This window comes from Podospora bellae-mahoneyi, chromosome 6 (genome assembly GCF_035222275.1).
Source record: "Podospora bellae-mahoneyi strain CBS 112042 chromosome 6, whole genome shotgun sequence".
NCBI lineage: Eukaryota > Fungi > Ascomycota > Sordariomycetes > Sordariales > Podosporaceae > Podospora > Podospora bellae-mahoneyi.
Window position 1 is genome coordinate 1006268 of NC_085885.1, and position 24873 is coordinate 1031140.

Sequence of the window (24873 nt, forward strand, 5' to 3'; positions counted from 1 at the left end):
TATGTGCTTATAGTAAATCGATCAGGTAGGTATGTCATCAGTTAAGGAACAGAAACGAGGTGAATAAACAAAAAAATAAATAAATAAGGAAATTTGCTAGACTAGGATATAGTGGCTTATCTATTCCCTCTTACTAACCTTCACAGACCCTCTTTCTTTTTTCGACTTCCAAAAACTACAATAACACCATTCCCTGTGTTGTTATTTATTTCCACTCCCTTCTCACAATCTAGCCCAAAACGAATAAAGTTTAGATTCCCCGGATAATTCCGCACTTTTGTCTCTTCCACTACCTACTGCCTGCCTTTCATCACCCAACACATCTCACTCTACCCATGTCACGAAGAAGACGGAGTACCCATACCTACCCAACATCACCACCCAAGTACACAACCCCGCTATAAAACTCATAGAAGAACCCATATCCGTAATCTTGTAATATATATTCTCTAAATTCTAACCTCTACTCCCTCTATACCCTTCTCCCACCTCTATATATCCCCGTCCCATCCCTAAAACACCAAATCCCCCTCCCACCCCAACCCTCTCCCTCTACCCCTATCCCTTTCGACTCCCTTCAACCACCTCCCCGCCTCCTCCCTAACCCTCCTTTCCACCACACCCTCCACCAACGGAACAAACCCAACCCCCTTCCTCTCCTGCGGTTTATTCCCCTGCTGTGTCCCTTGCGTAGAAGTAAATCCACTACTCCCCCCCAGCGTCCTCCCCAACGCACTACCACCCAACCCCGCCATCTTCACCTCCACAAACCCCTCCCCGACCACAACCCAGTCCCTTCTCACGTCGTTGACGATCTGCTTGCTGAACATCCCTACCCTCGGGTTACTCCCAACTGTCAAGGACGACACCGATGTTGAGCCCATCGGGGAAGTGGTCATGGAGGTAAGGGTTGTTAATGTTTCATCCAGCTCCTCCATCACCTCCCCCAACTCGTCAGCTGAGTTGGCCGAGTTGTACAAGTAACAAACCAGGCTAGGTTTGAGCATATTAGCCAGCCTGAGCAGCACAGCCAAAACATGCCGCTGGTCAAGTCTTGTCTGGCTAGATAACGACTTGACAATCTTCACCAACGATCCCAAAAGTGTGATCGCGTGAGAAATATCCTCATCGCCCGTAAGCTCCCTCGCACAACCGGGCCCCTCTGGCAAAAGGATACACCCCAGCGCAGCGACATAAACCTCAAGCAAAACCCAACTGTTGCCCTCCTGACAAGCAGCCTGCATAACAGCCGGTAGCATAAACTCCAGCATAAACGACCGAACATGCCCATTCTCAGTCATTGCCCTGGCGAGAATCGTCGTCTCCGACTCAAGCCTGTTATTCCCAATGGCAACCTTGAAATTATTCCATAGGTAATGAAACAGCTGCGGCACCGCAGTCGAATCCTTCTCTCCTAGCCGTACACCATAAGCAATGATACCGGCGGTGTGCAACTGGGGATCCTGCAAGCCAGGCGAGTAATCCAGACTTGGCTGAGTAAAAAACTGATCCGGGAGGCAGATCCCCACGCCGTGGGATTTGATCAGAGAGATCACCTGTCGAACAAAAGAGATGTATCGCTCGTGTTCTTGCTGGCTGTTGTTGTCTAGACGGAGAAAGGCGAGGTCTTCCTTGATTTTTTGCATAGCCAACTGGAGGATTTTGGAGAACTCCTCGCGATGTTCTTTGGCTTTTTGGAGCCCGGCTTCTCGGAGGGTCTTGCGCATGTAGTGGATTGCAGCGGCAAAATAATCTAGGTTGGCGTTGTAGTTTGGTGAGGAACCGACCGAGACGGCGATCCGTTCGAGGAAGGGGAAGCCCCGGGTCTTGAGGACCTCGGCGAGGTAGTTCTCGTAGCAGAGGAACCTGTGGGGTTTGAGGACTGAGAGAACCCATAACCCTAGCATGCTGAGGCCGAGGTCCTTAAAGTCAAAGATGGAGTTTTTGAGCAGGGTGGCGATGAACAGGGGCAGGTACTTTCTGTCCTGGGTGTTCAACCTCTTGGGCAGGTCGGAAAACATCGAGTGTTTCCCAGGGATGAAGTAAGCCGAAAGGGGCGTGACCCGGTTGTTGACGAGCCGGGAAGCAACCCTTGCCCCTACGGTCACGACCTTTTCGACGCAGGATGCCTGTTTTGTTTGTCTCCCAAAAGACTTTGGTTGAGGGAGGCCCATGACGGTGCGGGTCATCCAGAAGAAGTCTCTTGTCAAGTTCTCGTTGATCCACAGCACAGCCTCCTCGACGTGACCACTGTCTGCGTTCTCTGCTTCCATAAAGTCGCTCGAGTAGTGCTCCTCGGACGCCTCATCAATACGGCCCATGAAGTGGTCGAGGGTGTCGAGAGCCACACGCAGAATGCCCCAGTCAACGCCAGGAGACTGGAAGTCGAGGCTCGTGAATGTTTTTTGTAATTGCGCTGGATAAAACTGTCAGTCGAGATCTCAAAGAAGCCACCAAGCGAACCAACTTACGTGTATTCAACCCGTAAATCGCTGCCTCCAGCGAAGGAGCCCGCTGCAAAACATCCAACGAGGCTTTGAGACAAACAAACAGCACATCCAACGCCGTAGTCTTATTCTTGGCAATCATCTCATCCTTCATCTCCTTTGTAATACCTGCCATCATCTCGCTCGACATGTCACGGAATTGCTGTTCAATATCCGAGGCCGCCGACAGATACTGGTCCAGGATTTGGTTGAACACGTTGTTCCGCCACGACCTGAACGGCTCAAATGCTGCACGGCCTTCATTCTTGGCTATCACGAACCGAGCAAGCTGGTTCCAGGCCCGAACATTAATCAAGCAAGCCTCCTTGTGAGCGCTTGCTGGAGTGACCAGCTTCTCGATAAGATGGACACCCGGCCGTAGATCTGGCGGGGCAACCCAGAACAGGGTGCAGAGGAGATCGTGATGGTTGCGGAGGGCAGCGAGATCATGCTGATGAATTGTGCATTCCTTGAGGTACTGTCGGTTATGGTTCGGCAGTGTCCTGGCCACAAGATTTCTAATATCGTTTGTCCGTTCAAGTTGCTTGAGCCTCTGAATAGCCAAGGCCAGCAGCTTGATGAAGATGTGAAAACACCGGTCTTCTGGCTCTATCATGAGTAAAGGACTGCGATCAAGCTCCTCCAAAAACTGTGGAGACTTGTACACCTCCTCATTCCTGAGGTTTTCCAAATTTTGCGAACCGAAAAAGTCGAAGATTGTGCCAATGATAGTAGTACACTTCCGCCAACCCCATTGCTGAACCAGGAAGTGACATCTGGCCACAAGAGCGCGGCAGTACTCGTTGAAGCTGGGTGGCTGTCGAGGGTTCGACTTGTACAGCCCAAAGACGCGGTCCATGAGCTTGCGAGGCAGTAGCCAACCCTCGATAGGGGCTGTCTTTCTCATGCCAGAAATGAGAATACCGGAATCGTCAATCTCAGTCAGCGGCAGCAAGGTAAACATGTCCTGCCAAAGGGTCTCAAAGGCTTGCGCATTTTGACCGGAAGCCGCCCCATTGCTGAGCTGGGCAGCGTGGACAATATCCCAGAAACCACTTCTTGGAATATCGGCGTTCTCCAGCACTCTCATTAACACCACCCAACAATGGACGAGGACACGGTCCGATCGGACACCGCGTTCCCTGAATGAAAGACGCTGCAAGTCACCATATAGGTCCCGCAAGTCTTCTAACCCAAGGTTCAAAAGACGCGTCACAGTGGCCGAAGCCAACTTCTTGAGCAGATCCTCAACTTTCATAGCCTGCATCAAGTTGACACCCGCCCGGGATATCGAGCGCACCGCGAGCAATGCCACACAAAAGCGAGATGCAACCTCTACGCTATCGATCTTGTTTCGGCCAGGGACATCGCCCAGGTTGACAGACCCCCACCGAGTGACGAAGCTGCTGAATACTTCCAGACATCTCGACACAAAAGCCTTTTCTCGAAGCTCATCGTCAATGCTCATCGACTCCAAGATGTACCTGACAATGAAATCAGCCGCCTCAACTGGCTTCTGCCCGTCCAAAACAGCTTCCGCCGGGTCAGCTGCCAGCTGGTCAGAAACCCAATCGACCAATATTCCGAGTTCCGACGAGGTCTGATCGTTCCAGATGCTCCACCTGAGCGTCTGCTGGTCAAAAACGAAACAGGTGGAGGCCTTTTGGTGGCGGATCCTCTCAGCTAGTGAAGGCTCGACTGCCTTTCGGATAAAGCCACGGCCGAGGAGTGTGCTCTCATGGAAGAACACACCCATGTCAAGCGGGAAGATGTCAAAGTGCTGGGTATAATGACTGCCATATGGACCCAACCCCTGAAGCTTGTTCGCCGCCTGATCAATCTGCTGCTGCTGCTGCTGTTGCTGTTCAACAACGGCGAAAGCAGCAGGTAAAGGATCATTTGCAAGGGTATATTGGGGAGCTTCTGTATCGATTTGTTGCGGCCGTTGCCTTTTCCGATACCTCGACTTTGAGCTCTTTTTAGGCGTTCTTGCTGATCCAGGAGCAGGTTCGGGAACAGTTGTCTCATCTTCACTTTGATGGGCCAGCTCTTGAAGTGTGAAATCCGCACCCAAGGCCCGACCAAGCCCATCCGTTGCTGGTAGATTCAACACAGCCCCAGCTCTTCTGTAGTAGGCATCAAGTTTCCGCTTTCTGGCCGCTAGTCGCTGTCGTTTATCCTCATCTTCATCTTCTTCCAACTGGGCGGGTCGGAACTGTGGCTCGCGATCTGGCACATTTTTCCTTGATGGCGGTTTGGGTCGAGAGATGGAGGGTGTTCGAGCTAGCTCATGAGGTGCTGGAATAGATTCCACCGTGACGAATGAGTCAAAACCACTTTGCCTGATCAACTTGCGAGAAACAGGGGTACCAGAGGCAGGGGGTCTTTTAGGTGTTGGGTTTTTCGAGATTTCTCTCAGGGCCGGCCTGGGCTTCGGTCGTGGTGCTCGACTTACAACCGGAGCCGTAACCCTAGGCTTTGTCTTACCAGACTTCCAATTCTGAAGAGTTGACAGTGCGTCAACATTGTCCCTGCGGTTGGCCAAGCGGATACTCTTCTGTGTTGGACTATCCTTTCCGAGGTCTGGCCTTTTGCGGACAGCACGTGCAGCTATCTTGATAAACTTGGGAGCATCGGGTTCTAGAACATCGAGAATACTGAGCAAGGGCGGTGTTGCTGCCCTTTTTCGAGTGCTGTGTTTCGCTGAAGTAGCATTTCCTTCCCGTCTTCGCTTCGCTGACGCCTTTTTGGAATATGTCGAGGGTGAGGATCTCGATGGACCAAGAGCCTGCGTAATTTTGGGCTGCCGCATATGTTGACCGGGAAGCCCTTTGAAAACAGACTTTCCGGTCGTGCTTTTCTGTTTCTTTGCCCTTTTGGACGTGTTGAAAGAACCGGATCGCCTCTTGTTGCCGGGAAGCATCCAGTCGACAAAATCTTCCTCAATCACGGAACCTGCATCATCTTCGATGATCAACACATTCTCGGTATCTGACAAGGACCTTTCCGTTGTCAAAGTAGGTCTCTGAGCCGGCGCGCTATCCGAATCATCCGAGTCATCGAATGATGGGAACTGTGTTGATACAGGCGGTCTACTTTGAGTACTTGGTTTCGGGAGTGCCACGCCCTTCCTGAATGGCTGCCCAACCAAAGGTTCAGGACTTCGTCGTGCTTGTCGAGCAGGTTTCTGCTGATTATTTGCTTGATTCAACCTCAACCACGAGGCTGGAAGAACCCCGCGAATTCTTTTGCTGGTCTCGCGAATCACATCGGAGTCGCTGTCAGAGCTGTGCCGGGAGCGAACCGACTCAGCATCGCTGCCTTCGCCCTCGTCATCCTTGTTGATCATGATTGGAGAGCCGAGGGTTTGAGTACGGGTCCTAGATCTATTGTTAATCTCTGGAGGAGACGATGATACATCATAGACGACAGGCGGCAGAATGATAGGTGGAACCACTCTCCGCTGAGGTGAAGATCCAGGAGATGAGTCCAGCACAGTCCTCAGCCTTTTCCTGGCAGACAACTGGCCGGAGAGTTGACGTTTAAGCTTCCGTGGCCGACCCCTTTTCCTCGGGCCTGGTTGAAGCCTGTCCAGAGGCGGAAATTCCTCATCATTAGAAAGGCTGGTGGCGTCCGTCTGTGTGCCGGGGGTTTGCTGACTACTAGTCCGCAAGTGGTGGGCTGGAGACGGTTTTGATGTAGAAGGAGAGAGAGCCAGTTCATCGTTGTCATTGTCAAACAACAATGGGCCGCTTTCTTCGGTATCTTGAAGCAGACCTCGTCCATTGGCCTCCTGACTGTCCTCCTCAGCTTGGTACTCCTGCTCTTGAGAATCATCCTCGTCGGCGGCCCTCCGGGCTGATTGGGACGCCTGTTCAACTCTGATGGGTTTTACGCCATGTAACTTCATGAAACTTGTGTACCGGACATTTTCAATCATGTATGGGTGCTGCTGAATAGGTTTTCGTGGTCTCAAAGAGCGCTCCAGCCGAACAGCAGTTCTCCGGGACAGCTCATCGCCATCATCTGCCGGTATTTCGCGGTTTTGTGGCGAACTGGGAGCGGCATGGGACCGTAACGGGGATCCGGGAGGGGTTGGCGTCCTGGAAAGGATGCTCGGAGGCGAAGAAAGCGGCGAAAGAGAGGACGATGTAGTCACTCGGACATAGCCAGTAGATATCTCGTCCTCCAAGAACTCTTGTTGATTCGTAGTGGCCTCGGTAGACTCATGCGAGTGCTCTGGTTCAAGCCTTCGGTAGGTTCCATCGTTCGGAGCGGTAGGAAGTGGTATTGGAATCTTCGGCTTCGGTTTGGGGGCTGGCTTCGCTATCGGTGATGATGGTTTTTGTGTTTGGAAAACAAAAGACGACGCGGGGGCCGGCGAGGAGCCTGGAAAGTCCCAAATATCACCATTTTTCTGGGGTTGGGCAGCACGTTGTTCAACCGTTGTGGTGGCTACGGCTGTAGTCGCTGCTGCATCTGCAGGTATGTCTGTCGAGGTACTAGTTCCGAGGTCGAGGTCAGGAATCTCGAGGTCGCTGTAGTCGTCGTCATCGAAGTTGTCGTCGTCCGAGTCTGGTACCTCTCCGAGTTCCCTCCAGTTTCTCATGGCTTCGTATGGTCATGTCCGTAGGATTCGACGCATCATGGTCTTCTGCTCCCTGGAAACCATCAAGTGTTACTGAAGCACGGATCACGTTCATCAATGTTGAATGAGACGCGTAAACTGGTCCCAAAACGCGACGTGATGCCAACGGTGGGGCTCTCAGCACTGGCCACCGCGTTGATGAGTGCCGTTTTGCACTTGGGCTGGCAGCAGAAACGGTGAAACAAGTCCGTACTGGGCCCGTAATTACACTCACATTACACCGTCCGTTTTTTTTGGCGAGAGGCCACTCCGTTGACATGCAAAACCGATCTTGATCCATTCATAGTGGTGGTGAAGAGCAATTCTCAGCCGCAACTTATTGCCGACATGGGTGCCCAAGGGAAATTCTTTACAATCGCTGCAGTGGTGGCCCTCGGGATAGCAAATGGTAGGGCGTTCTGATTTGATGAAAGCATAACATCGGACTAAGAAACGATAGGATACTACACATTCAACCCGAGCTTGAAAGAAGCCAAGGAGAAAGCAGACGGAACATATCTCAGGTATGGGACCAGGAGAACTTGTGTGATTGACCAATGCTCATGTTAAATAGTAAAACTTTGGAGAACCAAGACGCTCAGAAGAAGACTGCTAGTCAAGAGGACAAGAAGTCAACGAGTCAATGAGGGGCACTTGTTGAGAAATGACTGAAGGGCAGACACGAAAGATCTCATGATAAATTATACAGATACTCCTTGACAAATAGCTCCTCCTCTCATCATTTGCTCTCCTTTAACAAGAAGGTTCTCTTCCAACGTGCAACCTCTTGAGATGTCTAGCGGGCTGGCTGGAGTTGCTAGCTCCAGAAATTGTTAAGAGCAGCTCTCAAACTTGAGTGGATCGATTTCGTCACAGTGCAAATGGCACCTCGTTACGTCAATTCCCCTCCTCGGGCGGGGCGGAAAATGCCAAGGGACCCGTTAGTTGCAATTAAGCGGGGAGTCCAGGACCAGGGCCCCCAATCAGACCACTTCGAATTCCGAACTGGAAGGCCATCTGCCCGAAAAAAAGCTCGTCTGTGCATGACTTCACACATCACACAAAACAACGTCGACGAAGGAGCTCCAGGCCGCACGCCGCGCCGGTTACCCAATTAGACCCATCTCCTCTCCCCACCAGCGTCGAATTTCCATTTTCCTACTCTCGCCCCGTCCGACCTCTTCGAATAGACCGTAATACCACACATACCATCACCATGTCTTCCGCCGTCCGCAACGTCCTTGTGCGCGCCAGCCGCCCGGCTACCGCGGCCCTCGGCCGCCGTGCTGCCACCACACACGCCATCTCCAACCCTACGCTGGCCAACATCGAGAAGAGATGGGAGGCCATTCCCCCTGCGGAGCAGGCCGAGCTCTGGATGTCTCTGCGCGACCGCATGAAGGGTAACTGGGCTGAGCTTACCATTGCGGAGAAGAAGGCCGGTAAGTTGCGGGTGCCAAGACTTTCATCATCATCAATACCACCGCCGCCGAACACACATGAAGCTCTCGGGATAGGTGCTTGGAGCTATGGGGCAGCTGGGGACAATTGATAGGGATGGGAAGCGGCAGTATGGGAAGCTTGCTGGGAATTTGGGAAGCTTCAAGGAGCTTGTTGGGCTGCACTGCCGTCACCACCACATCCCCGCTCTCGGCCCTTATCGTCGACCAATATGTCATGGAACCAGACAGAAGCTAACTCGAGCTCAGCCTACTGGATCGCTTTCGGTCCTTGGGGCCCCCGCACCGAACCTCCCCAGGGTGAGGGCAAGAAGGTCTTCCTCTACACTGTTATCGGTCTCGGCGTCAGCGCTGCCATCTTCGGCACCATGCGCGCTTTCGCCAAGCCCGCCCCCGCGACCATGACCAAGGAGTGGCAGGAGGCGACAAACGAGTACCTCAAGGTGCGTACAATATCAAACTGGCTTGGGACTCGGATGGACAGATATGCTGACATACAATTGCTGCTCCCAGGCTCAAAACTCCGACCCCTTGACCGGTATCTCGTCCGAGGGCTACAAGGGCAAGGGCCACATCCAGTCCCCCTCATCAAAGGCTTAAATCAACAGGTCCGGTTTCTTTTGTCGTTAGACGCAATACTACTACTCACCGGGCAAATATGCCTGGGTATCACGATTCTGAAGAAGAGTCTGGGGAGAAGAACATTGAGAAGGGGGGCGGAGCATTGGAGCTTACTGGTGCTAAAAACTGGACGGGGGTGTAAATACTGTACAATGCTGACAATGCGACATCGTTTCCTATTTCACGGTGGATTTCCTGTGGTGGTCTGTTTTCATATCTCATACCCCGAAATTGTTGATGACCCAACTCAATATATGTTTGCAGAATTCCATATTCGCCCTGCTCTCGTGGCAGGGTATGAGCTCCTTGTGGAAGATGAGGTCATGGCTGCAAGTTAGCAAGGACGCCCATATCAACGGATTTTGACGGGTCCGGGAATGGTGATCCACTCTCTACCACACACACCAATGGCATGATATCACATGCATGAGGCTCGGATAGAGCTCGAGTAAGGGATTGAGAGAGGCTCCGGGAAAGTGTACTGGGAACCGTGATGTCGAGCGAGGGGTGATAGCTATTCTTCGCCTCGATATTAGCTGCTGCATACCTGGTCGTGCTGGTGTAGAGCATGCCAAGTGGCATCTATGTTGCCCCTGTGTACGATACCCTCAAGTAAGTTTAGCTCATCCTTTAAGTTCATAGCAAGGACTATAGTAGTAATCTTGTTTGTCGGTAGACCTTGATTGAGAACGGCACCATAACTGCCCATAGGCATACTGATGGCTACCTATCTGCTCGTATCCCGAGTATAGGTGTCTCAGGGTTACATCCCCTAGCTACACAACCGCAACTGTAGCCTCGTGTGTGCGTGTGTGCGTGTGTGTGTGTGTGTAAGCGGACACTATTGCCATTTTGACGGTCACACAATTTTGCAACAGCTTTCTTTCATGTGATAGCTCACTGAACACCACCAGCTAGCTACATAACTCACTTTGAGATAGCTTTCCAAGCACGAACCAACTAACCCCGCGCTCTTTCTTGGTCACCGCCACTCGGCAGCAGCCCCTCCTCATCATCATCGACCCCTCTCTGGGATATTTCCACAGAATATTGATAAAAGCCAGAAGAGACTCGGGTTGTTAAAAATGCCATTTAACACCTTCGACGGCAAGGGTGTGCATCCCGGCTGAATACCACATGGTGCAGCACGTCAAAAAGGATCTGTAACCTTTCCCAGCCTCAGACAATTCAAGAGGATCATTGGCGGAAAAAAATCATTTACTTAACCCCCCCTGCCGGAAGCCACGGTGCTGAAATTCAACCAGCGATTGGCGAACCAGACGTGGGGGGTGTTCCGGGAAGCCGGGGAAGGGAAGGGGAGTTTACCCTTTTTGGTGTTTTTGTTTTTTGCACATGCCAAAAGACGGGATCTTTTTGAGATAGAAAAAGAAAATGTCTCTCATAAACATGGCTTTTTCTTATTTTGAGAGTTGGGGCTGAAGAAGCAAGCAACCTTTCTTTGTCAAGATCGACGCTAGATGTGGTGGTTGATCTTGCTCTCGTTCAAAGGCTACACAAAGTTTTGGGATTTTGTGCAACAATTGGGGACTGCCCTGTGGGAAAAAAGGTATGTCCTGGTGATGATGATGGTTTTTATTTGGGCCATAAGGCTAACTAATTCTTGCTGAGGGTTTTTAAAAAGCCAGGGAACAATATCTTTTTGACTACCCTAGGACGAAACAGACAGACGAACCTGTTGATCTTGGTTGCGTCATTGGTGGAGACGGCGCCGTTGTCTGAACTGTCTCTCTCACTCTTGCCTCCTACTTACTACCTTACCCCCTTATACCTACCGAACTTCACGAACTTTTCCCACTACACCTATTTTTTCCTCGCGGGGACGAAATTCCTAAATATCCCCTTGTTTCTTTGTTAAATCGCCCCCCGCCGCGCATACGGAACGACAAAAATGTCCCGCTTCACCCGCAGCGCCAAAAGGGCCCTCCCCCCCCTCGCGCTGCTGGCCACCACCTCGGGCGCGCTGTATTACATGTACCGACCTCGCAACATCCCCGGCTACGAAGGCCCCGTCGTGCCACCCCCCATCTTCGGCGCAGACGGCACGTTCAAGCTCCCCCGTTTTCCAAAACTAAAGTCCAGGCTGGAGCAGATCAACGACCTCAAGCGATCCAACACGGAAGAAGAGTATGACATTCTCGTCATTGGCGCAGGAGCCACCGGGTCAGGCGTGGCTCTTGATGCCGCGACCCGAGGGTTAAAAGTGGCTGTTGTTGAAAGGGATGACTTTTCCTCGGGGACGAGCTCGAAGAGTACAAAGCTTGTTCATGGCGGGGTGAGATATCTGGAGAAGGCGGTTTGGAATTTAGACTGGGCGCAGTATGAGCTTGTCAGGGAGGCGTTGAAGGAGAGGACGTATTTTTTGCAGACGGCCCCGCATTTGAGCATGTGGTTACCGATTATGCTGCCGTTGGACAGGTGGTGGAAGGTGCCTTACTATTGGGCGGGGACCAAGTTTTATGATTTTTTGGCGGGGAGTGAGGGGATTGAGAGTAGTTATTTTTTGACGAGGTCGAAGGCTATTGATGCTTTTCCGATGTTGAAGCAGGAGGGGTTGATTGGGGCGTTGGTTTATTATGATGGGGCGCATAATGATAGTAGGATGAATGTGAGCATCGGGGTTACGGCTGGGTTGTATGGGGCGACGGTGGTGAACCATTTGGAGGTGAAGGGGTTGTTGAAGGGGGAGGATGGGAGGTTGAGGGGGGCGGAGGTGGTGGATAATATTGGGCAGCGGGATGGGAAGCAAGGGGAGAGGTTTAATATTAGGGCCAAGTGTGTTATCAACTGTACGGGGCCGTTTACGGATGGGATAAGGAAGATGGATGATCCTGGGTGTAAGGAGATTGTGGCGCCGGCGTCGGGGGTGCATATCATCTTGCCAGGGTATTATTCGCCGGGGAAGATGGGGTTGATTGATCCGTCGACGTCGGACGGGAGGGTTATTTTCTTCTTGCCGTGGCAGGGGAATACGATTGCTGGAACGACGGACGAGCCGGCGCAGATTACCAAGGATCCGTTGCCGGATGAAAAGTCGATTCAGTGGATTTTGAACGAGGTTAGTCATTACCTCTCGCCGGATATCAATGTGAGGAGGGGGGATGTTTTGGCTGCTTGGTCTGGGCTGAGGCCGTTGGTGAAGGACCCCAAGGCGAAGAACACGGAGTCGCTGGTGAGGAATCATCTCATTGACATCAGTGAGAGCGGGCTTGTGACTTGCGCCGGCGGAAAGTGGACGACATATCGACAGATGGCCGAGGAGTGTGTGGACGCGGCGATCAGGGAATTTGGGCTGAAGCCAAAGCCTATCACGAACCCCCCGATGATCAGCGGGACGGAGCATGTCACAGATGATGCTACACTTGATGGGACTTGCCAGACTCACCGGGTGAGGCTCGTTGGTGCCCACGGCTGGTCACGAACATTGTTCATCCACTTGATTCAGCACTTTGGCGTCGAAACAGAGGTGGCCAAGCACCTGACGGAGAGCTATGGTGACAGAGCCTGGACAGTCGCTTCGCTGTGCCGACCGACGGACAAGAGATTCCCGGCGAGGGGAGAAAGGATCTCACAGTTGTATCCTTTTGTGGATGGCGAGGTGAGGTACGCTGTTCGTCACGAGTTTGCGCAGACGGCCGTGGATGTGCTGGCGAGGAGGATGAGGCTGGCCTTCTTGAACGCTCAAGCTTCACTGGAGGCGCTGCCGAAGATCATTGACATCATGGCTGATGAGCTGGGGTGGAGCAAGAAGAGAATGGATCTTGAATGGAGAGAGAGTAAGTCTTCCAGAATAAGGGGTCTATTGATATGGTTGCTAACATGTGTGAACAGCTGTGAAATTCCTCGAGTCCATGGGCCTCCCTCAGCCATTGTTGTCAGCGACACGAAAGCAGGTTGAGCAGGGCAAGATTGACTTCAAGAGTCTGCTTGAGTGGAGGATGTATTCGCGACATGACAAGCCTGGGCCGGAGGGGGATAACCAATGAGATAGATGTTGGCCACTAAAACAGGAGGTCTCCTCTTTTGTCCAGATTGATGATTTGCTTGGGGGTTGTGTATTACTGGACTGGATATTGCATAGCAGGCATCGTTTCTTGAGGGCAAAGGGGCACAAGGGCGTTGTTTTATAGATGGGTTCTTGTCATGAGAGGGCTGGTTTATTTTTCACCGTAGGTATTTGTTCGGCATTCGGGTAGGAGAGTATGAATATGTCTGGTAGTGGTAATGTGTGCTTGGACATATTGATGATTTTGAGGCTGTTGCAGATGCCAATGTGCATTTAGTTGAGATATAGGCAATGAATAGCAAAAAGAATGGTATGACTGACCCAAGGCGGTTCAAGAGTCAAAAATGACAAAAGATGATGTATCCATGACCCCGACCCGATTTGAACGGATAACCTTTCGATCTGGAGTCGAACGCGCTACCGTTGCGCCACGAGGCCAATTGATGTTATTCCGGAAAGGAATCTGGGTACAGATAGGACTCTTGGCATTTGCCCCACCATCCGAAAAGACAAAAGCTCTCGCGGCTGGCAACGGCCAATTTTGACATCAACCACCACCTGCCGGAGCTTTCTCTGCAGCAGCAGTTCAGATATCCGCCGTTAGCAACAATCCATTTTCCCTCAACGGCACTCGCCTCGATAATAGCCACTAGTTTTTCTGGTGTATAACGGTTGGCCACCAGTTAACCCGGCCGCCAATATAGCAGGATATCAAGCCCAATTGGACCTTTTTTACATCGACTATTCTTTCTGCCCGAACCGCATGACGTCTGCACCGAGGGTCAACTAAGCCTTTCCCTTTTTTCTTCTGCTTTTTTTTTAAAAAAATAATTTTTGCCGCCTCCCATGCCTGTCGCCGGGGCGAGAGCCCTCCTGTCGGCAAAGGCTGGTGTTGCTGCTCCAAGTCGACAAGTACTGCCCCGCGTTGCTGCCGCCTCCGCATTTCACATCCAGCATCATGGAGCGTTACCACATCGGACAGTAAAGAGAGGGTTCCATACCTCCCCTTCTTCTCTCGCCAGGCCCGAAGATGGAGAGAACAACCCTCCTCCAGCAGCAACAGAGGAGAACCCCCCCAAGAACGACACCACCAACGACAAGAACAAACCCGAGCAACAACCCGAAAACAACAAACCTACCGAAACGGAGCCCGCCCCTGCGCCAGAAACCTCCTCCGCAGCAGCTATCGCCGCAGCCGCCAAAAGAGCCCAACTCCGCACCTCCGGGTATGGCTCCGCTCGCGCCCGTGCAAACCGCATCCCCCGCGTCGAGGAAATCCCCCAGCTCGAACCAGACGAGTTCTTCCTCGAGAACAATGTCTCCCTTTATGAAGACCGCCCCCTCGGATCCCTCGACACGCTACTCTTCCCCCTCCTAAGCGAGGACCAAGAGCGCATACTGTCCGAAACAGAAGCCGAGATCAACGAGCAGGCCTTGTCGGAGAAAGCAGCCGAGTACTACAAGTCAAGGATGGTGGAACTGGCGGGGGATAAGGAGGTGCTGGATAGGCTGGTGGGGAGGTTTCAGAGGGTGTACAATGCCGCCTTCTTGCAGGTGGTTGCCTTGGGGCATAAGCCGACGGATACGCCCGAGAAGGTGCTTGATGTGAGGGAGCTGAGGGAGTTGGTGACGGATCAGTATGAACGGCTTGTGAGCTGGGAGGAGGGGAGGTTGCAGAAGGAGGCGCGGGAGTATCTTGAGGCGCATGGGGGGGAGACGGTGAAAAGTTTATTGTTTGAGAGTCCATTGTCTAAAAAGCCCGAGTCGGAGTATTCTGTTTGCAGGGAGTTGCTTGCGGCGGTGAGGTCGCAGTTGCATACCCCGCCGCCGCCGGGGATGGGCGGGATGAAAAGTGAGGCGCGGAGGCCGGTGCAGCTTTTCACGGTTTTGAATCGTAAGGGGATGGCGGTTCCGATGGAGGTGGTGGATGATATTGCGACTGAGCTCGCGGCGGATGTGGTGCACCTGAGTGCGATGGATTTGGGGAGGATGCTGGGGAAGCATATGGGGCAGAATTTGTATCTGAACCGGGGGTCGTTGTCGATGCTGGGGTATGCGGCCGCGGAGATGAACGGGAGGACTGTGGCGAGGGCGGATGCGGAAGGGGAGGAAGGGGGGATGGCGGGGATGGTGGCTGTTGCTTTGCCTTCGAGGTTGAGGTCGTATTTTTCTTCGAGGGGGGAGAGCACGGCGGGGATGGGACTGGATGGGAAGTGGGATGATCTCAAGCTTACGAATGCGCTGAGTGCATTGATCGAGGCGGCGGATGTCAAACGGGGGATGAGAGATGGGGAGACGGAGCAGAGGGATCTGATTGTGCATATTCATGATTATGTCGAGATTGGGGCGCTGCAGAGCTCGCTTCTGAACAAGATCAGGACGATTGTTGATCGGATGTGGCATAATGGGAGGAGGGCGGTGATTGTGGCTTCTTCGGCGAGCGAGTTGAAGAACTCGGGGGGGCAGTGGCGGGATCAAATTGCAGAGATTGGCCGTGAGGGGACGCATATCATTCCGTTTTATTCTCACGAGCATCAACACGAGGAGGGAGCTTCGGAGAATGTGCTGGACAACTTGATGAACATCGGGGAGATGGTGCAAGCCATGATGGGTGCTGATGCCGATGTCATCTTCCACAGGCAATTACTCCGTAACAAGCCTTTGTTATACATGAACTGGACAGGGACCGAGAAGGACAAGAGGCTTGTGAACCTGCTTAAACAGCATGTTTTTGATGCCCAGTGGGTATACCGGGTCGCCACCTTGCTTGTTGGGGTCAGGAAGCCAGGTCTCAAGCGCTTTTCGTTCGATCATCTGAAGCATGTCTTGGACTTTATGTCTGAAAGGGATGAGCATTGGAAAAAGATTGTCCCTGCCGTCAAGCCACCTTACTACTCGCCACTCTTCACACCACGGTCGCCTCAAATGCCCAATTTCTTCTCTGGGGGCCCCTCAGACGAGTTTGGGCAGCAGTCCAACGGCCCATCAGGGACTCTTCCGGGCGGTCTCTTGTCCAAGGACCTCGACCAGCACGAGAAGAAGCTCGCCTCTGGCCTGATCAACGCGGAGGACATCCACACAACGTTTGACAACATCATCGTCCCGCAAGAGACAAAAGAATCCCTCATCGGACTCACCTCCCTCTCCCTCACCCGCCCAGAAGCTTTTACTTATGGCGTGCTCAAGACTGAGCGCATCCCGGGTTGCTTGCTCTACGGCCCCCCGGGAACAGGCAAGACCCTCCTCGCCAAAGCAGTAGCCAAAGAATCGGGCGCAAACATGCTCGAGGTCTCCGCCGCGTCCATCAACGACATGTGGCTGGGTCAATCAGAGAAGAACGTCCGTGCGATCTTTTCTCTCGCTCGCAAGTTAGCCCCCATGGTTATCTTCCTTGATGAAGCCGACGCCTTGTTGGGTGCGAGGCATAACACACCTGGTCGAACCGCCCACCGGGAAACAATCACGCAGTTTCTCCGAGAATGGGACGGAATGTCTGACATGCGCGCCTTCATAATGGTAGCCACCAACCGCCCCTTTGACCTCGACGAGGCGGTCTTGCGGCGGCTGCCGAGGAAGATACTCGTTGACCTGCCCCTTGGCCCGGAGAGGGAGAAGATTCTGGGGGTTATGCTAAAGGAGGAGGTACTCGCAGAGGATGTCGACCTGGCCCAACTGGCGAAGGAGACGGATTTGTATTCCGGCTCTGACCTGAAGAATCTGTGTGTGTCGGCGGCCATGGAGGCGGTGAGGCAGGAGGTGAGGGATAAGGAGGCTTGGGAGAGGGAACGGGCTGCTAAGCTACCGGAAGGGGAGAAGGCGGAGGGGAAAGTGGAGGAGGTTTCAGTGTTTCCCGAGAAGAGGGTGCGGGAGGGGGGGGTGGAGGAGGTTTATGAGTATCCGGAGAAGAGGGTGCTGACGAGGAAGCACTTTGAGAAGGGGCTGAGGGAGATTAGCGCCAGTATTTCGGAGGATATGGATAGTTTGAAGGCTATTAGGAAGTTTGATGAGCAGTATGGGGATTCGGGGAGGAGGAAGAAAAAGAAGAGGGGAATGGGGTTTGAGGTTGTGGGGGATGGGAAGGTGGTGGGGACGGAGGAGGTTAGGGTTAGGCAGGTTGTTACTGGGGTTTAGATCAGGGGGTTGAACAAGACAAAAGCGAGGGGGTGACTGTATGAATAGCTGTAACAAGAAAGGGTATAAATAAATGGGGGGAACGGTGGCATAGGGTACGGCAAAGGAATCACGGGGAAAGCGGAAAAGTTTGAAAAGTATATATATACAATTTGGTGTATTGGATTGGGAAACTTTGTATATATTGCAATTCAGCGGAATTGTAAATAACACGACTACACTCGATCTCACAGGCTTTGTTCGACCCTGGTTATAAGATTGGTTTACCTACCCCTGATGCACACAGCTCCGTCAAGCTTTCTTACCTCGTTCAAACCCAACATCCATTTTCCGGAACAGCAATTCAAGCACAGATTCCCCAGAGATACATGAACCTGAACCAAAAAAAAAAAACATGAATGCTACTAAAAAAGACTACAATAATTCTACAACCCCAATCATGAATCCAAAGAAAGAAAAAAAAAAAGAGCCGAGAAAACCATTCCCATCCCATCATCATAACCCTTAATCATCTTCATCACCTCGCAGCGACTAAACTCCCCTCAACACCACCACTATTCGTCCCCCCATCCCCCGCCCGCCATGTCTCCTCCGCCCTAGTCCCAGGAGCCAGCCAGGCAGCGGCCGCATTACTCGCCCCCCTGTTCCTCCCCTTCCCCCCATTCCCCCCAGCAACATAATCATCCGACTTCTTACTGTCGCCATTAACAACGACCCCTACCCCGCTGCTCGAAGCCGGAGGCACGAGGTTAGGAGACGACACCCTCCCATTCGTATACCCATACCCACCCCTCCCAAAAACCCCATTCATCTCTTGCGGCGACGCCGTGATGCCACCATTATGCTTCACACTCAAAGGCAAAATCCCCCCCTCCACCCCCTTCAAATTATCCCCCGTCAACCGCCTCGCCTTCGCATCCGCCTTATTCCTCTCACTGCTCCGGTCGTACATCCACAACCCCAAAAACGTCAGCCCAATCCCCACAGCTTGCACCCTCGTCGTCGGGTTCCTGAACCAAATCAGCGTGATGAAAATGACAAACACCCTCTTCAGCAAGCTAGCCACCGAGTACGTAACCGGGGACACAGTAGACAACAACACAAACGCGAGGATATTCTGCCCAAAATGAAAAGTTCCGTTGAAAATGTACTCGACCGTCAACCGTCCGTGATCAAAGCTGTTTGGTGAGACCGTCAAGTCGACTGAACCATCATACAAAAAATCAGTAAGGATGTGGAACCCTTCCGACCAGAACCAGATGGGGAGGGTGCAGATGAAGGCCATGCCTGAGGAGTAGCAGAGGAGATTGAGCTTGTCCAGTTTCTTGGACTGGACTCCTAACCCTTCTGCTTCCGCTCGGGCGGCTTCGTTGAACAAGCGCTTGGAAAAGATGTTTTGTGTGACGAATATGATGGTTGCGAGGAGGGCGTAGAGGATGCCGAGGAATTGGCCGCCGAATTGGCTCTTGTTGCTGGAGCAGGCGAGCATGACTCCAATGGTGAGAGGGATGAGCGAGATGTATGTGGCGCGGGGGTAGCGGATGTCGAAGATGAAGCGGTAGGCTAAGACGGTGAATAACGGGGAGAGGCCCTTGATTGTGTGGACTAGCGAGACGGGAATCTTGGATGTCGCGGTGGAGGAGAGGAGATGGCCGCCGATTTGGAAGACGGCCAGGGGGAGGGTGGTTCGGATTACATCCCGGGATGGGTATCGGATGGGATGTTTGAGAGCTGGGATGAGGGTTCGTAGTTTGGGGAACTTGGAGGCGAGCCCTGACAGGATGAGGCAGTAGGAAGATACAAAGCCGAATTGGACGATGGTAAGGGTCGCGGGCTTGTCAAAGGCCGTGAGGATGGACTTGGAGGAGGTGTTGGTCAGGGCGGAGGACCAGTACCACATTATGCATAGTGACTACACAGCAGGCAACAAGACATATCAGCATGGTGGCACAAGCTGGAGAAGAGGACACAGGGGACATTGGACATACAATGAGCTTCCATGATACTGGAGCGCGGAGGGCGTCGGCTATCTCGTGGGCGTTTTGGCTCATACTCCCGGAGCGCATGCGGTGGATGGCAGTGCTGATGCTACTCCTTTTCCTGGCATGGCCGTATGCGTGAGAGGAAGCGGCGCCGGGAGCCCATTTTACTCTGCTGTCGCGGCGGGCGTGAGCGTGGGCGTGCCAACGTTGCTCTGGTTGTTGTTGCGTAGCACTTTCCCTGCTGTATCCGTATCCATTCTGTTGCTGCTGCCTTCCTCCTCCATTCGGCGCGCTCGAATCGAAAACGTGGGCGGCATCAAAGTCGGGGAACTTTTCTGTACCGTTGTGCGCCGGGCTACCGTTTGCGTTGGACAGTCGGTTCTGCGACGGTGCCCGCATGTGCGAGGTCGAGTGTGGCATCGCGCACAGGTGTCTGGTGTAGGTATGAACAGAGAAGGACTTTGTTCAGTCGTATCTATAGCGATATCTGTACTTGGGATCCTTGGACAGTTGGCGTGGGATGTTGGCGTAAGCGAGTGGGAAGTACAGGACTTGGCTTGACAGACGTCACAAGCAAGTTGAAAAAAAAAAAAAAAAAGTTCAATCAATCAAACGAGTGTGTTGTTGAAAAATCAACCAGTTTCAAGTAATCATGGCAAACTCGGTTCACAAGCAGCAGAGGCAGGAAAATGAGAGAGAGTTGTGTTTGATAGCCTGAAGCAATCACCAATCACACAGAATTTGAGTCGATGGCAATTGGCAACCTATGTATGCAGCGCGCGGCGGTTTTGAATCCCGCCAATTAAGCTCTCTTGGCGCTTCCAATCACTGTCACAGAAGTAGCACGCGCTGCAGGGGGGTCTCCATCCAGCCTTCGGAGCGCACCAGCCACACCTTGTTCACTCCCGAACAGCCACCGCCAAGCCAAGACCTGCCTCTTTCTCAAAAGTTTTGGGGCGCGCCGCATGGCGATTGATTGCTGGGCGTTGATGAATCGAGGACGTTGATAGCGCGTCAAACTCCACCCGCCGGCCATCATCACCACCCCCGACTGCTTTTACGACAGCAATATCATCATTTCACGGCCCAAATCCGAGTCGCATCACGAGTACATCATCAAGCTTTTCCCCCTGACGAACAAGAGCCGACGGCTCACAGCTGTCCAAGATGGCGGCCCCAAAAATGACCAAGAACCAAATGCGCCGGGCAAAGAAGAAGGAGCAGAAAAAGGCACAGGTGGAGGTCAGTACTGTTTTCTATCCATCAGTTCACAACACAATCCCAATTTCTAACTATTTCTCCCAGAACGGCTCAAAAGCCCCAGAAGATACCAAGGATGACACCCCAAGGGAAAACGGATCTCTACCAGAAGACCAAACACCCGTCGCCGATCTCGAAGTCAAGAAGGATGGCGATGAAGACTCAAAAATGGACGCCGATGGTCCCATCATCGACGAAATCCCATTGGACGACCCCGCCTACGCCGATTTCAAGAAAGCGTTCGAAAAGTACGGCATGAGCCTGGACGACGACGACGAGGTAGCAAAAGAGGCCAACGCAGGCAACAAGGGCGAGGTCTTCTTTGACCAGGACGACGAGATTCCCAGCGAAGACGAAGACGCGCAACCAAAGATGTCCAAGAAGAAGCGCAAAAAGCTCAACAAGCTCTCCATCGCAGAGCTCAAGGCTCTCGTGCGGACCCCAGAGGTGGTGGAATGGAACGATGTCTCGTCGTCAGATCCACGTTTGTTGGTACAAATCAAGGCGCAGCGCAATATTGTTCCTGTGCCTGGGCATTGGTCGTTGAAGCGTGAGTACCTCTCCAGCAAGCGTGGCATCGAGAAGCCGCCGTTCAAGCTCCCCCAGTTCATCGCCGAGACGGGCATCACCGAGATGCGAGATGCGGTGTTGGAGAAGCAGGCCGAGCAAACCCTCAAGCAGAAGCAGCGAGAGAGAGTACAGCCCAAGATGGGCAAGCTCGACATTGACTACCAAAAGCTCTACGATGCCTTCTTCCGCCACCAGACCAAGCCAGACCTGACTCGATTCGGTGACGTCTACTACGAAGGCAAAGAGTGGGAGGCCGACTACAAGATCTTTAAGGCTGGCGAACTCAGCGAAGGACTCCGGGATGCTCTAGGGATGCAACCAGGCTTTCCTCCCCCATGGCTCCTCCAGCAACAACGCATCGGTCCTCCCCCGTCTTACCCAACCCTCAAAATCCCGGGCTTGAACGCCCCTCTCCCACCAGGAGCTTCTTGGGGCTTCCAGCCTGGTCAATGGGGCAAACCCCCACTAGACGAATACAACCGTCCCCTCTACGGAGGCGATATTTTTGGCCTCATGGTCCCGGGACAGCCAGGGTACCCCACGGGCGCACCAGCTCAACCAGGCCAGCCCGCAGCAGCAGCAGCAGCGTACATCACCCCGGCGGAACCAATTGACCGCACACTTTGGGGAGAACTCCAACCCCCCGCCGAAGAGTCGGAAGAGGAAGAATCCGAAGAAGAAGAGGAAGAAGACTCGGACGAGGAAGACGGAGACCACATCCCGGCCGGTGGGATCGAAACTTCCACCGGCCTCGAAACTCCAGGCGGATACGCCAGCGCACTCCACCCTGACGCCTCTGGTATTGAATCCAGCATGGGAGGTGAATTCGATCTCCGGAAACAGTCCCGCAGGGGCTACGAAACGGAGGAACACCCACGGTCGGCGTATACCGTCATCCCAGAAAGGCAAACGAGAGTGGAGGGCTTCTTTGGCTCGGATAAGACGTACGACTTGGGGAGACACGGGGCCGGGCTGCCGGTGCTGGGGAGGGAGGATGAGGAGAGCAGGAAGAGGAAGAAGCCGGGGGATGTGGAGGTCAGTCTTGATCCGGATCAGCTGGTGAGGGAGGAGGGGGTGAGCAAGGAGGAGCTGAAGAAGAGGTATGAGCAGGGGAGGAGGGAGGAGGGGGTGGGGGCGCAGTGGAACAAGAGCCAGTTTGAGGAGGATTTGACGGATTTTATTGCGAGTGAGAGCAGGAAGAGGCAGAAGAGGGACGAGGAACGGAGGGGGGAGAGAAGGAGATGATGCCGGATTCGTACATCAAAACGGGGGGCTTGGCGTTTAGCGTTTGGTAAACATGGGGGTTTGGGTTGTTTAATAGTGTAGGACATAACTAGATTGCAGGTGCATAAGCGCATTTTTTGATGCTTCAGTGGTCTTGATTGTAGAATAGATAGATGGAGGCTCTGATTGTGGTTGAACTTTGTACTGAACAATCTAAATATCCCAACTACAACCCAAGCTGGTATCTAGTCCAAACCTTTCCATTCAACAGCCACCTACCCAAATACAAGAGTCTCTCTCTCTCTCTATTCCGCCTATCTATTATTATTATTATTATTCAACCAACCACTCCTCCAACTCAACCCCAACCGACCTCCCCAACCCCCTAACCACCTCCCACCCGACCGCAACCCTCCACTTGCCCCCCAAATCCGTCACATCCCCCCCTCCCCCGACCTTGACCAACAGCCTCAAGCTCGCCAGCGTGGCGATACTCATATAAATATCATTATCCAACCCTTGTTCCCCCTCAACGATCCCATTTTTGATCCTCCCTCCACTAGCCGGATCCCACTCTGTGCGTACAGCCATAAATATAGCCAGCATCCTCTCCAAAACAAACGCGTGCGCCCCCAGCAGCTTCCTTGCAATCTTGCGGTGTTGATACCCGTTTTTTCTTGCTCGACCCCCGGTAAACCCACCCCGACGACGTTTACGCCCGTGGTGAAAAGTGGAAAAGAGGGTGAGGTCTGATTTAGTCGGGTTGTGGGAGGCGAGGTAGGCTGATAGAAGCAAAAAGCGGGCGGTGGTAGGGAGGAGGGTGGCGAGGTCGGTTGTTTTTTTGATGGTGGGATTGGGGGTGGTGGTGGTGGTGGTGGGAGAAGGAGAAAGGGAGAGGGTTGGGTCGAGGAGGGATTCATCCTGGAAGTGAACCCTCGCTAGGACGATTAATTTGGAAAATTCTTTCACGGTGTGGGTTCGGGCGAGGATGGGTTGGATGAATTTTGGCCAGAGGGTTCGGCTTGCTTGGGCTAGAGAGGGGAGGGTGCGGGAGGCGGGGCGGGAGAGGGAGTCGTGGAGGGCGGAGAGGAAGCGGGTGTAGAGGTCGAGGGTTTCGGTTGGGGTTGTTGAGGGGGTGATGGGGGGGGGAGGGGAGAGGGAGAGGATGGTGATGAATTCGGGTTTGGTGTAGGTTGGGAAGTGGAGGTTGGGGGTGAAGGTTGTGAGGAGGTTGTTTGGGGGGGGGGAGGTGAGGATGAAGAGGGTTGTTAGGGAGGGGATCTAGGGGGTGTTAGTGGGTGGCTATACCAGAAGTGAGGATAGGGGGTGGTAGAGGGAGGGGCTTACAATCTCTGATAGTCTTGCTAGTGCTGGGAGGAGGGTGTGAGGTGCCTCTCGTTGATGGTCGATGCCGTCAAAGACAAGGACGAACCGGAACCCGTCTGGCCGTTCGGTGTACCTGAGCATCTTGGAGAGCTCGACGGTCAACTGTGAGACTGACTCGCACCTTGGGGCGACGGCCTCCCATTCCACGGCGGCGGCCACCTTGCCCACGACTGTCTCGTACAGATGGCGAGCTGTGATACATTCTATCGAGTTGACAATGGCGTGTTTAAACGAGTCCCCGTCAAGGCTGGCCAAGAGGGCGGTTATGATGGCAGATTTACCTGTTGCTTCGGTACCATAGACTACCAGATTCCGACATGGTGCTGAGCTAGGCTTTGCTTGTTAACTCGGTGTTCAGATCCTAGCTCTCCTATGTGAGATGCTCTTACATTCAAAAGTGTAGCTAGTGCTCTGATCTGGGGCTCTCTGCAAGGAAACTGTTTGGTAATGAGGCTGAGCCTGAGCTCGTCAGGGAGCTCGAATATTGGTACAGTCATTGTCTGAACTCTGCAACGGTCCCCTTCACGATCAATTGACCTTTTTAGTTCTAAAAGAAGTGGTAATTTGTTGGGCTGTCGCACTAGAGATGGCCGTTACAAGGTGCCAACGCGTCGGCGCGTTTGTTGAAGGTGGTGTCAGTGCGCTGCCAGCTGGCCTACCTAATCCCAGCCGGGCGATGGCCTACCGTCCGGCTCCACTTGTTCCAGGCTGTCGGCTGCTGGGTGCTGTAACGCGGGTGCTTGCCAGTGCCCGGGAGCCCGAGCGTTTCTATTGGAGATCATCAATGAGAAGGCATTCACAAAATCCCAGGAATCTTCAGCACCCAACAGAGCCATGGGGTAAGTGTTTCACATAGGTCATCAGAAGAAGATCGATCTAATGTGCAGAATAGATCGTAGTATTTCTCCGCGTTCCATCTCCATGGGGCCACAGGGCCGAATAACTGGCCGAGTGCTATCCCTGAAATTGCCCTTCCCCAACTTTGCAGCGGGACTAGACCCAGCTGAGGTTGAATCGGTGATGTGCAGCGCCAACCGACGGAGCCTCTTGGCCTTCCCAGGTGCCGTCGTGCCGCCATGAGAATCGCGGGGGCCCCGAAATT

The 24873-nt window shown here is 53.2% G+C and overlaps 8 protein-coding genes and 1 non-coding gene across 9 annotated transcripts; 6 read left to right on the plus strand and 3 right to left on the minus strand.

The window, feature by feature from the left end:
* Window positions 1-512: 512 nt before the first annotated feature.
* QC761_605460 (uncharacterized protein) lies at window positions 513-7589 on the minus strand (the record flags this gene model as incomplete). Its single annotated transcript, XM_062880994.1, has 2 exons — window positions 2472-7589; window positions 513-2416 (listed from the first exon to the last, which is right to left on the minus strand). Exons 1-2 carry the CDS (start codon window positions 7093-7095, stop codon window positions 513-515), a joined length of 6528 nt encoding a protein of 2175 aa, XP_062729239.1. The 5' UTR covers window positions 7096-7589.
* On the plus strand, window positions 7337-7760 carry QC761_605470 (uncharacterized protein; the record flags this gene model as incomplete). Its single annotated transcript, XM_062880995.1, has 3 exons — window positions 7337-7522; window positions 7574-7637; window positions 7688-7760. The coding sequence occupies exons 1-3, from the start codon at window positions 7462-7464 to the stop codon at window positions 7758-7760; spliced, it is 198 nt and encodes a 65-aa protein (XP_062729240.1). The 5' UTR covers window positions 7337-7461.
* A 569-nt stretch (window positions 7761-8329) lies between these two features.
* On the plus strand, window positions 8330-9473 carry cox5 (Cytochrome c oxidase subunit 5B, mitochondrial; the record flags this gene model as incomplete). The annotated part of the gene is made up of 3 exons (XM_062880996.1): window positions 8330-8555; window positions 8823-9016; window positions 9087-9473. The coding sequence occupies 3 exons, from the start codon at window positions 8330-8332 to the stop codon at window positions 9171-9173; spliced, it is 507 nt and encodes a 168-aa protein (XP_062729241.1). The 3' UTR covers window positions 9174-9473.
* Window positions 9474-10103: 630 nt separating this feature from the next.
* GUT2 (mitochondrial glycerol-3-phosphate dehydrogenase) lies at window positions 10104-13604 on the plus strand. The gene is made up of 3 exons (XM_062880997.1): window positions 10104-10761; window positions 10824-12988; window positions 13044-13604. Exons 2-3 carry the CDS (start codon window positions 11104-11106, stop codon window positions 13196-13198), a joined length of 2040 nt encoding a protein of 679 aa, XP_062729242.1. The 5' UTR covers window positions 10104-10761; window positions 10824-11103; the 3' UTR covers window positions 13199-13604.
* Window positions 13585-13656, plus strand: QC761_0090210. Its single transcript has one exon. It is a non-coding gene; the product is annotated as a tRNA-Trp (tRNA).
* A 408-nt stretch (window positions 13657-14064) lies between these two features.
* Window positions 14065-17349, plus strand: QC761_605510 (uncharacterized protein; the record flags this gene model as incomplete). Its single annotated transcript, XM_062880998.1, has 1 exon — window positions 14065-17349. The coding sequence occupies one exon, from the start codon at window positions 14065-14067 to the stop codon at window positions 17347-17349; it is 3285 nt and encodes a 1094-aa protein (XP_062729243.1).
* A 517-nt stretch (window positions 17350-17866) lies between these two features.
* On the minus strand, window positions 17867-20077 carry QC761_605520 (uncharacterized protein; the record flags this gene model as incomplete). Its single annotated transcript, XM_062880999.1, has 2 exons — window positions 19338-20077; window positions 17867-19261 (listed from the first exon to the last, which is right to left on the minus strand). Exons 1-2 carry the CDS (start codon window positions 19749-19751, stop codon window positions 17867-17869), a joined length of 1809 nt encoding a protein of 602 aa, XP_062729244.1. The 5' UTR covers window positions 19752-20077.
* A 168-nt stretch (window positions 20078-20245) lies between these two features.
* QC761_605530 (uncharacterized protein) lies at window positions 20246-22599 on the plus strand. The gene is made up of 2 exons (XM_062881000.1): window positions 20246-20573; window positions 20637-22599. Exons 1-2 carry the CDS (start codon window positions 20499-20501, stop codon window positions 22404-22406), a joined length of 1845 nt encoding a protein of 614 aa, XP_062729245.1. The 5' UTR covers window positions 20246-20498; the 3' UTR covers window positions 22407-22599.
* Window positions 22600-22718: 119 nt separating this feature from the next.
* On the minus strand, window positions 22719-24615 carry QC761_605540 (uncharacterized protein; the record flags this gene model as incomplete). Its single annotated transcript, XM_062881001.1, has 3 exons — window positions 24161-24615; window positions 23733-24104; window positions 22719-23666 (listed from the first exon to the last, which is right to left on the minus strand). The coding sequence occupies exons 1-3, from the start codon at window positions 24266-24268 to the stop codon at window positions 22719-22721; spliced, it is 1428 nt and encodes a 475-aa protein (XP_062729246.1). The 5' UTR covers window positions 24269-24615.
* Between the last annotated feature and the right edge of the window lie 258 nt (window positions 24616-24873).

Coding starts and splice junctions, on each gene's coding strand:
- QC761_605530 (XM_062881000.1), top strand. CDS start 20,499: ATGGCGGCCCCAAAAATGACCAAGAACCAAATGCGCCGGGCAAAGAAG. Junction 20,574..20,636: donor AGAAAAAGGCACAGGTGGAG/GTCAGTACTGTT, acceptor TATTTCTCCCAG/AACGGCTCAAAAGCCCCAGA.
- GUT2 (XM_062880997.1), top strand. CDS start 11,104: ATGTCCCGCTTCACCCGCAGCGCCAAAAGGGCCCTCCCCCCCCTCGCG. Junction 12,989..13,043: donor GGATCTTGAATGGAGAGAGA/GTAAGTCTTCCA, acceptor ATGTGTGAACAG/CTGTGAAATTCCTCGAGTCC.